The 10,662-nt window shown below is 54.5% G+C and overlaps 1 protein-coding gene across 2 annotated transcripts; it reads left to right on the forward strand.

Annotated features, from left to right (window-relative positions):
• The first annotated feature begins 2,925 nt into the window (after positions 1-2,925).
• Gmfg (glia maturation factor gamma) lies at positions 2,926-8,464 on the forward strand. 2 transcript variants are annotated; one of them, XM_021662238.2, is made up of 7 exons: positions 2,926-3,237; positions 3,641-3,737; positions 3,845-3,894; positions 5,183-5,232; positions 7,113-7,195; positions 7,704-7,777; positions 8,298-8,464. In XM_021662238.2, exons 1-7 carry the CDS (start codon positions 3,235-3,237, stop codon positions 8,367-8,369), a joined length of 429 nt encoding a protein of 142 aa, XP_021517913.1. In that variant the 5' UTR covers positions 2,926-3,234; the 3' UTR covers positions 8,370-8,464. The 2 variants fall into 2 exon arrangements, with proteins under 2 accessions (XP_021517913.1, XP_021517914.1); XM_021662239.2 differs by lacking the exon at positions 2,926-3,237 and adding an exon at positions 3,302-3,443.
• Positions 8,465-10,662: the final 2,198 nt, after the last annotated feature.

The following is a 10,662-nucleotide window of genomic DNA, read 5'->3' on the forward strand; positions in this document are numbered from 1 at the left end:
ACTGTCCTGCTGTCTGGGGGGACGGCCTGGAGAGGGGTCGGCGCTCCAGAGGGGTGACAGCGACGTGGCCTGTTCCCAGAACTCCGAGAAATACCGTCAAGGGCGGAGTGTCAAGGGGTTCATGGCAGGGAGTGGGAGGAAAGGAGCTGCGGCCGGGGGGCTGGCCACCGGGGAGGCGGGGAAGGGATTCAGGATCGGAGAGGTCTGGGGGAGTGGGGAGCTGGCTTACACGGGGAGGAGGGGAGGGAAGGGATGGGGCGCGGAAGCGCGAGTCCGGGGAGCGACCTGGGCAGTCGGGGTGGGTAGCATCTGGGGAGGGGAGGCGGTGCGAGGTGGGAGGGACGCCCAGGTGGCCCACCGGACTAGCCTTTGCCACTGGCTGGCCGCAGGGCGGAAGACAAAAGCCCAGGAGAAAGTCCTCTGGGAGGCTGGGACCTCCCGGAGGAGAGGTCCAGGGTAGGACGCCCAACAGCGAGGTCAAGAACTTTGCTTCACCTCGGGGACAAAGTGAGGTTGGAGCCCAGGATTTAAGGTTCATTAGGCACGGTGATTGAAGCTGTGGGAGTTGGTGACCGATTCCAGGTAGAGTGTGAGGGTTGAAAGGAGACATCCCTGAGACGGCACTCGGAGCAACGAGGACACGTGGAAAGAAATGAACACGAAACGAAGATTGTGAAGCGGGAGCAAGAGAATGAACTGGACGTCCTGTCGCAGGCCTTTAATCCCAGCAAAGGCAGAGACACGTGTCTGTAGATGAGAAGCTAGCCTGGTCTGCATAATGAAAGAAAAAGGAAAAAGAGGCAAAATAAGAGAGAGGAAGAGGAGAGAAGGAAAACATAAAACATTGAAAAAAAAAGATTTTAAGAGCAGGGTTGTGCCTGCGCACCCCTTTAATCACTCAGGACAGAAGCAGGTGGAGCTTGAGGCCAGCCTGATCTACAGAGCAAGTTCCAGGACAGCCAGGGCTACACAAAGAACCCATGTATTATTTTTTTAAAGCTAGCATTGTGAGAAAAACAAAACAAAACAAGCCAGGCAGTGGTGGTGCACACCTTTAATCCCAGCACTCGGGAGGCAGAGGCAGGCCGATCTCTGAGTTCAAGGCCAGCCTGGAAAAAACAAAACAAAACAAAAACCTAGCTCTGTGGCATGGAGTTTAAAGAAAATATGGGAATCAGCAAGTATACACGATTGTTTTGAGAAAATTTGGAAATTGATAAACAACCGATATGGTTGCCATGGCATACAAGTAAAAATCTGAAAGCTAGTAGGAATCCATTCTGGTTCTGTCTTTCACGTGGGTTCAAACCCAGGTAGCCAGGGTTGCCACCAAACGCCTTAGTCTGCTGAGCAAGCTCCATGGCCCTGTTTGTTTTGTGACAGGGTCTCACTATGCAGCACTGGAACCCAGCTGTATAAACCAGGCGGGCCTCAGATTCACAGAGCTCCATTTGACCTTGCGTTCTGGATGCACCGCCAAGCTCGGCTACTTATTGTTTGAGCTAGATCTCGTGGCCCGGACTGGCCTCCTAACTCTCCAGCTAGCTAAGAACACCCTTGAACTGTGGCTCATCCTGCCTGTACCTCTTGAGTGCTGTACGTGTCACTGCGCACAGCTTATATGGTGCTGGGGATTGAACCAGGGCAGGCTAGACAAGCTGGACAGGCACTCTGCCTGCTGAGCTCCAGCACCAGCCACGCCTCTCTGAGTGTTTATAGGTTGGTTTTAATTGTATGTGTGTGGGTGTTTTGCCAGCATGTTTTCCTGTGCACCCACACATGTGTCTGGTGCCCACGGAGACCAGAAGAGGGCACCAGATCCCCTGGAACTGGCGTTACAGACAATTCTTAGGCATCCTGTGTGTTCTGGGAATGGAATCTAGGGTCTCTGGAAGAACAGCTAATGCTCATAGCTATTGATCTCTCCCCCTTTATTTCTGGCCTTTGGAGACCATCTTGTTAGATATCCCTGGCTGGCTGGTACCCCTGCTTCAGCTCCCTGGGTGCGGGGATTACAGATGTGCGCCACCGCTCATGCTGGATGGAGATGGGGCTGTTCGCTTTTAAGATGGAAGAACTACCGCTGCACGGAGGCTCAGGGGAAGAGCCATCAGGGGACAGGGCAGATTATAGGAAGGGTAAGAGAGCAGCTGGAGAGGTGGCCTGGCAGGAGGGATGGGGCCAGGGATGGAGTCTGCCCATTATTAGAGAGGGGAGCCAGGGCAGAAAGCCAGGTGGAGCAAGGATTTAGGAATCTTTCTTTTCGCTTGCCTGTATTTCGTCACTAAAATACAGATTTTCTCATAAGTTACTTTGTTTTTATTTCTTCTTTACAGGACAGTTGGGTTTATTAATTGATTTTTTAAATGTGAGTAGGTCATATTACCCAGGAATTATTTCAAGAAGGGAAAGGAAACAATATGGGCGGGGTGTGACAAGCATGGGATAAAAAAGCCAAGTCTTGTTTGTTTTAATGATTTACTTTTTAAAAATTTTATGTGTGTTGGTGTTTTTTCTGCATGTGTCTGTGAGAGTGTCAGATCTCCTGAAGCTGGAGATACAGACAGGTGTGAGCTGCCATGTGGGTGCTGGGAATTGAAGCCCAGGTCCTCTGGAAAAACAGTCAGTGCTCTTAACTGATGAGCCATCTCTCCAGCCTCTTTTTTAGTTTTTTGAGACAGGGTTTCTCTGTGTAGCCCTGGCTGTGCTGGAACTCGCTCTGTTGGCCAGGCTGGCCTTGAATTCAGAGATCCACCTGCCTTTGCCTCCTGAGTGCTGGGATTAAAGAGGTGTGCCACCACTGCCTGGCTGGCCAGTGAGCCATCTCTGGGGGTCCCAGTTTTTTGTTGGTTTTTGTGTTTTGTTTTTTGTTTTTTTGAGACAATTTCATGTAGGCTCAGGCTGACTTAACTGTAGTCCAGGTTGGCCTCAAACTTGCTATGTAGCCATGATCTTAACTCATGATCTCCTGTTTTATCTTCACAGCAATCCTGGATCAGAGGTGTGGATTTACTTAACTAGGGCCACAGTGAGACAGTATTCGAACCTCCATCTTAGAAAAGCCTCACAGGTTCTGGCAGATGAGGGGAAGGAAGAGAGGGAGGAGCCCTTTGTGACAGTTGTGCCAGGCATAAACAGGATGTGGTGTTAGATGAAAGCTTCCCCTTCCACAGCCCGCCACTCCTCACCCCAGAAGACAATTGAACTGAAAAGAGGCCCCAGGACAGAAAAACCATGGTCAGAGGGCCTGGGTGGTGAGGAAGGGCGAGGGGTGGAGGTTGGGGTGGACTGGGGTAGAGAGGGTACCTGGATGAAGGCCAACAGAGGGCCGAAGGACACAAGCAGCGGGGGAAGGGCCCAGCGGAGACAGAGGGTCTAGCTGGAGCACAGAGATGGTGGTTTGGCCCCAGGCACGCAGACCCCTGGGTCTTCTAGAATAATCCGTGAGTACCCCCCAAGAAGGCAGAACCTCAGAGCTGAGCTGTGTGTCCTGGTGACTGGGACCACCTGAGGCTTTTGCCAAGGGCCCCCCACATGGGCTAGCTTCAGCTTCTTCCTTGGTTTATGGAGAAACTGAGTCAGGAAAGGGGCCTGGTTAGAGGCCGAGCCAGCTCAGCTCCTCCCTTGTCCCCAATGGCAGTCGGATTCCCTGGTGGTGTGTGAAGTAGACCCGGAGCTAAAGGAGAAGCTGAGGAAATTCCGCTTCCGCAAGGAGACCAACAATGCAGCCATCATAAGTCAGTAACCTCTGCCCTGTGAAGGGTTGGGGCAAGGGGACGGGCAGGGAAGGGTGGGCTTGCGTCCCCTGGACCGGGAGGGGCCTGTAACCTGTGTTCCTTTCCAGTGAAAGTGGACAAAGACCGGCAGATGGTGGTGCTGGAGGAGGAATTCCAGGTGAGGGCTGGGAGGTGGGCCTCAACCCAGCGAGAGGCCTGGGGTGAAGCTGTACAGTGCTCCCTGAGTTGGATCTGGGCGGCACCTCATAAACAGGGCACAGTGACACCCGCTTGCCATGCTTGCCCTCTAGAGGTGGAGGTAGAAGAACCAGGAGTTGAGGTCAGTCTTGGCTACAGTGTTAGTTGGAGGCTAGCCTGGGCTACAGGAGACCCTGTATCAAGAAGCCAAATAAAGGCTGGACATGGTGGCACTCACTGGCTTTTAATCCCAGAACTCAAGAAGCAGATTTCTCTGTGCGTCTGAGGCCAGCCTGGTCTACATAGTGAGTTCCAGGCCTCACCCCTGCCAAAAAAAAAAAGCCAGGGGTCTCGGTTAGGGTTGCTACTGCTGTGATAACCAAAAGCAAGTTGGGAGAAAAGGGGTTATTTGGCTTACATGTCCCGAATCACAGGCTACCGAGGAAGGTCAGGGCGGGAACTGAAGCCTGGCTGGAACCTGGAGGCAGGAGCGATGCAGAGGCCGTGGAGGGTGCTAACTGGTTTGTTTCTCGCGGCTTGCTCAGCCTGCTTTCTTGTCGCACCCAGGACCACCAGCCCAGGAGTGGGACCCCCACGGTGGGCTAGGTCACTACAGGAAGTGCCCTCTCCTGCTCATCTGGTGGAGGCAATTCCTCAGCTGAGGTTCCCTCCCCTCAGATGACTGTAGCTTGTGTCAAACTGACATAAAAGTAGCCAGCACAGCAGGTAAATAAATAAAAAGGAGGGCTTGGGAACACAGCTCTCCAGAGCTCTTTCCTGTAAAGCAAGGCCCTAGAGCAAGAAAAGGAAAAAAGGGGTGGGGGGGAAGGGAGGCTTTTATTCCAGATAAGGTAGTCTGGGGCCACTGGCCATCCTGTGTAACTAGATGACCCTCCCATTTTGTCGCCCTGCTGCCTCTTGGTCCTCCCTGCTGGGGCTAAGGCTGTTTGGTAGGGAAGGGTACTGACCAGGAGGCGCTGGGCGCCTTTCGGCCCCCTGGGAGGAAGTGTGCTAGAGTGGTTACCATGGGAACGAAGACTCGGATGGGAACTCTGGCCTTTACTGTCTTGTGCAATGTGGAGCAAGCCCCTTGACAACACCGGGCCTCAGTCTCAGAGCTGTCAAGTGGGCACAGTGAGGTCCCGCCATAGAGTCCTGAGAAACCTCGGTGAATCCACACGCTCTCCTCAGAACAACGCCCCGGCACGTTTTAGGTGCGTGTGTAATGAACTGAATGATGGTCATTTGTCCTCTCTCTCTCTCCTCAGAACATTTCCCCAGAGGAACTCAAGTTGGGGTTGCCGGAGAGACAGCCCAGGTAAACTGGGGGAAGGGCTGGACCTGAGGACTATGGGTAAGGGGTGATAAAAAGACCTACAAACCGAGGAACTGTTGGGCTCCAGTTCTGTCTATGGGCTCAGGACCTCTGAGTTTGAAGCCAAGAAGTCATAGTCTAGAAACTTTTGCTGATATAGTTTTTATTGAGAAATTTTCACTAGCGTGTTAAAGATTTATTTATTTGTTCTATGTACATGAGCGTTCTGTGTGTTCTGTGTGCAGTTACGTCTGTGTACCACATGCATGTCTGGTGCCTGCACAGGGCACAAGACACCACAGGATTTCCTGGAACTAGAGCTTTGAGCCACCATGTGGGTGCTGGGATGGGAACCCGTGTCCTCTGCAAAAGCTGCAGGTGCTTCTAAGTGCCGAGCCATCTCTCCAGCCCTGGCACTAAGAAGGATAAATTTAAAGGATAAACAAACCAGGAGGACATCTTAAAAAAAAAAAAAAAAAGGCCAGGTGTGGTGGCCTTAAATCCCATCACCTGGGACGCAGAGACAGGACTCTGTGAGTTCAGGGCCAGCCAGGTCTACATAGAGAGTCCCAGGACAATCAGGGCTAGATAGTGAGCTCCTGTCTCGAACAAGGTGTGTTTTTGTTTTCTGTGTGTGGTGTATGGGTGTTTCCCGAGTACCGCACACCCTCAGAGGCCGGAAGAGGGCATTGGATCTCCTGGAACTGGGGTCACAGAGCGCTGTGAGCCACCTTTGCTGGGAACTGAACCCAGTCCTCTGTCAGAGCAACAACTGTAGCAGGGCATGGTGGCTCCTACCTTTAATTCCAACACTCAGGGAGGCAGACGCAGGTGGATCTCTGTCAGTTTAAGACCAGCCTGGTCTACAGTGAGAGTCCAAGACAGCCAGGGCTACACAGAGAAACTAACCGGCCGGGGGTGGGGCGGGAGTGGGAGCAACAATTGTTCTTTAACTGCTGAGACATCTCTCCAGCATCTCCTCCCTTAAAAAAAAAAAAAAGGATTTAATTTGTTAGCATGTGTAGGTGTCTGTGTCCCAGTATGTGCGCGTGTGAGCTACCTGACGCGGGTCCTGGGAACTGACACTCAGGCCCGTATGAGCACAGAGGTGCTCAACCATCTCTCCATCCCCGCTTGGGTCTCATGTCTACCAGGTTGGCTTTGGGCTCAGTCTGCAGCCAAGGACTGAGCGCCCTGGAATCCTGATCTTCTTGCCTCTGCCTCCCAAGCGCTGGGTTCACAGCTGTGTCCCGTGAGTCCCAGCTTCCTGTTTCGGCCTGCTGATTGCCGCTGTGCCTGACTCAACTGGTCTGTCCACATCTTTCAGCTTGACTCAATTCTTTCAGCGCCTCTCGAGTTTTGCACCTCATTCCCAGGCTCAGGGACCTTTGACAACTGCAAAGACTCAGGGCCCAGAGGGGGGCTTCACTTCTGGGGGGGGGTGCTGATTTTTTCTGAGAGTTTGTCTTTTCTGTGAAATGTGACTGACCAGACAGCGGCGCTTAGCACCTGGGCTCGCATTGACTTCCAGCTCCCGTGTCCCGCACGTATGTGACTGCCAGCCCTCGGGTCCCACTACTGGGATAGGGAAGTGGGAGCCAGCCCCAGCTCCACCTAACGTGCCTCCTGTCTTGGGTGTCTGCACTCCGAATGAATAGGTCTGTGGCTGAGAAAGCCCGAGAGGAAATTCAAGTTTTTAAATGTTTGAGGCAGGAGCTGACCTGGTCCAGGCTGGCCTCACTGTGGCTCGGAGGTTGAATCCTCCTGACAGGCCACGGTGCGTGTGCTGCCGTGCCCGGCCCCAGACTCAAGGACGTGAACTCGAGGAGCAGGCTGGGGCAGATTCTCGGGTCTTGAGTGTAAATTCTCTTTCTCTCCCTCAGGTTCGTGCTCTACAGCTACAAGTATGAGCACGCTGACGGCAGGGTGTCCTACCCCCTCTGCTTCATCTTCTCCAGCCCTGTGGGTGAGACACAGCTCCAGCTGTCCTGAGGAGAGGGCCTTAGCTTCTGAGGAGTGTGAGTGTGTGTGTGTGTGTGTGAGTGAGTGTGTGAGTGTGTGTGAGTGTGTGTGTGTGAGTGAGTGTGTGAGTGTGTGTGTGTGTGTGTGTGTGAGTGTGTGTGTGTGAGTGTGTGTGTGAGTGTGTGTGTGTGAGTGTGAGTGTGTGTGAGTGTGTGTGTGTGAGTGTGTGTGTGAGTGTGTGTGTGAGTGTGAGTGTGTGTGTGTGTGTGTGTGTGTGTGGTGTGTTGCGCTGTTTGTGGGAGCTGTGTGGTGGAGGTAGGCATTTAGATTCCTGTTTACCTGGAACCCCCTACCAGGCTCCGGAATCTTCTCCCGGAGACCCTCCCTGTAACTGGAAAGCTCCCCTGCAAATCCAGAGGCTCTCGAGTGTGGCCCTCCCGCAAGCTCCTCAGTTCTCGAAGCCTGTGAGGAGTGTCACGCTCCCAGCCACACCCGTTCTCTCTTCCTCGCAGGCTGCAAGCCTGAGCAGCAGATGATGTACGCGGGGAGCAAGAACTGGCTGGTGCAGACCGCGGAGCTCACCAAGGTGCTGAGGGCCTCGGCTCTGGGGGGTTGGCCGCCCAGGGGTCTGCGGAGGCAGCCAGGGGCTGGATCCTCAGCGGAGGGAAGAGGGCTGGCCTGGACTCCAGGGTCCGGGAGGAGGGGCTGGGAGGCCGGGACTCCTGGAGCTGAAGTAGAAGGGCTTCTCGGGAAAACAAAAACAAAACAAACAAACAAAAAGAATTAGATGTAGGAGGGCTGGCTCCTGGGTTAGAACCCTCTGTCTCTGTCTCTGTCTCTGTCTGTCTGTCTCTCTGCCTCCCTGTCTCTCTGGGTCTCTGTCTCTCTCTGTCTCGCTGGGTCTCTGTCTCTGTCTCTCTGTCTGTCTGTCTGGGTGTCTGTCTCTGTTTGTCTGTCTGTCTGTCTGTCTCTCTCTCTCTCTCTCGCTGGCTCTCTCTGCTTTTCGGAGACAGAGTCTCTGCACGGCCCCGCCGTCCTCCGCCTCCCGAGTGCTGGGATGGAGGCGCGCCCTTAGGCCTGGCTGAGGTCGCCCTCTCTTCACGCAGGTGTTTGAAATCCGCACCACGGACGACCTCACGGAGGCCTGGCTGAAGGAAAAGTTAGCGTTCTTTCGTTGACCTCTGACCCGGGGACTTGAAATACTTACGTCTGAGGACTCAGAATTCTAGGATACGTACGTCCAAGAGTTAAATAAAAGGTCTGGAGAAGGAGAGCGGAGCTTGGCAGTGCTTTCGCCCGCTCTCTGCGGCCGGCAGCCCCGCAGCCCCGCCGGTGGCCGGCAGGGGGCGGGCGTCTCCGGTGGCGCCCAGCCGGCCCCGGGAGACACCTGTTCGGCGGAGACCCAGCGAGGGCGCGTGGGCTGCCCGGGGCGCAAGGGGCCAGCGGGCCCGGCTCTCCTGAGGGCGTTTGAGGGAATGTCCGACTCTGTGGAGGGGTCAGGCCTAAGGGGAAGGCCCCTGAGAGGAGGGCGTGCTGCACCCCTTTCTTCAGCTCGCTCCCCCGTCTGGGGCCAGAGGCGGCTAAGTGCCACTGGCCTCAGCCGGGCCCTAGGTAGGAAGAGTTGAAAGGCCGAAAGGCGTCAAAGGGTCAAAACGTAACTGCTGCGGGCCCTCAGGAGGATGCCGGGGGTGGACAGTTCAGGGGTTCAATACGCTGGAAGGCCCAGACTGCGGGAAACGAGGATTGGGACTCCCAGCGAACCCCAGAGGGCTTGAGTCGGGGAGGGGAGAGTTCCCACGCTCTTGTCTTTTTCTTCGGGCACTTCTGGGCGTTGAATTCCCTCAGACCTCTGTCTCTCTTTGAAGGACATTTATTGAGCACCCAAGGTATACGGGGCTCTGAGATAGGCTCACAGGGAGGAACCTTACTTTCTCTGCTTCTCCCACTGTCTCCCGCGTTTCTTCAGTCCTCACACCCAAGGGCCCCAGAATTCCCTCCCCCCACCTTTCTCCAGGCTTCCTGCTGAGAGGTGGCCGTTGCCATGGTAACAATGACACAGTGACCTTGGGGCCTGGGCTCTCCTTCCCCCAACCCCCACCCCTGGTGCTCCTAGGGATGGGCCTAAAAGGGATTTCTGACCCTGCCTGTCCCTCCCACCCTTCAGATTCTTCCCCCCAATCCTGCCCCTGCAGACCCTGTTCCCTCGTCCCTAGTCATGACAAGCCGTTTGCAGAGAAGTTATGGGTAGAGCATCTCTAAAGCGGGCCCTGGAGAAATGCCCTTAGCCTTGCGTGTCCGGGGGCGGGGGTCTGGATCCAGCTTATCTCCCCACTGCTAGAGGCCCCACCCTGCCCACAGCGCTTCCATCAGAACCCCAGTGCCCAGTAGCTGGAGGTGGGAAGGAGAAGTCTGGGGATGAGAGGGGCATCTCATGAAGAGGTCAGGGAACCCCTGGCTGGCCAAGGCCATGGCCGGAGGGGCAATGGGCTTGCCCAAGGTCATTATTCACTTACAACCTCAAAACTTGTCACAGCTGAGAGGGCTCCCCTACTGAGCGCTTCCTGTGAGCAAAGCATCTGTGGGCACCACACAGGCATTAGTTTAATTCTCACAAGGGGCCATGAAGAAGTGGCCATGATTGACCCCAATCTGAAGATAAACTGAGGCACAGGAGCCGAAGCCCCAGACTATCCCATGCCCAAGGACCTCACCGTGCTGTTTCAGGCAAGAGACTCAGCAGCCATTGCCTTCCTTTCCAATCAAAGGGTCGGGAACAGAACAGAATGTCCAGTGTCTCTGGGCTCATCCCTAGGCTGCTTCTAGGAAGGACCAGGACCCGCTGTTTAACCTATTTTTAAAAATGATTCTATTGGATGTATTCACGTGTGTGTGTGTGTGTGTGTGTGTGTGTGTGTGTGTGTGTGTGTTCCCAAGCACACATGCGGGACAGCCTTGTTCTTGCCTTCTCCCTTGTGGGTCCCAGGGGTCAAACTCAGATTTTCAGGTTTGGCCAGAGGTGCCAGCAGGTACTGAGCATCTCTAGAGTTTCCCAGGACAATTTCTTTCTATCCTTGGACGTGAGCAAGGCTTGTGTTTGAGAAGCCCAGGACAGGTTTTAGCACAGAAGGGAGACTCGAGCCTAGGCTGGAAGTTAGTATTCTTTGGGCAGGAAGACAAAGATGGAGGGTGTGACTTAGGTGGGATGGGTGGGGTTTAGGGTTGTGGGTGGAGCCTAGGGGGAATATTATAATTAGGTCTCAAAAAGTAGTGGGGCAGGAGTGATGCACGCCTTTAATCCCAGCATCTGGAAGGCAGAGGCTGGCGGGTCTCTGTGAGTTCAAGGCCAGCCTGGTCTACAGAGCAGAGTTCCAGGAGAGCCAGGGCTACACAGAGAAACCCTGTCTAGAGAATAAAAAACAAAACAAAACAAGAACCATGAAACTCAGCCTGGGCAAGGTAGCGGTAGCGCAG

Source organism: Meriones unguiculatus, chromosome 14 (genome assembly GCF_030254825.1).
Source record: "Meriones unguiculatus strain TT.TT164.6M chromosome 14, Bangor_MerUng_6.1, whole genome shotgun sequence".
Taxonomy (NCBI): Eukaryota; Metazoa; Chordata; class Mammalia; order Rodentia; family Muridae; genus Meriones; species Meriones unguiculatus.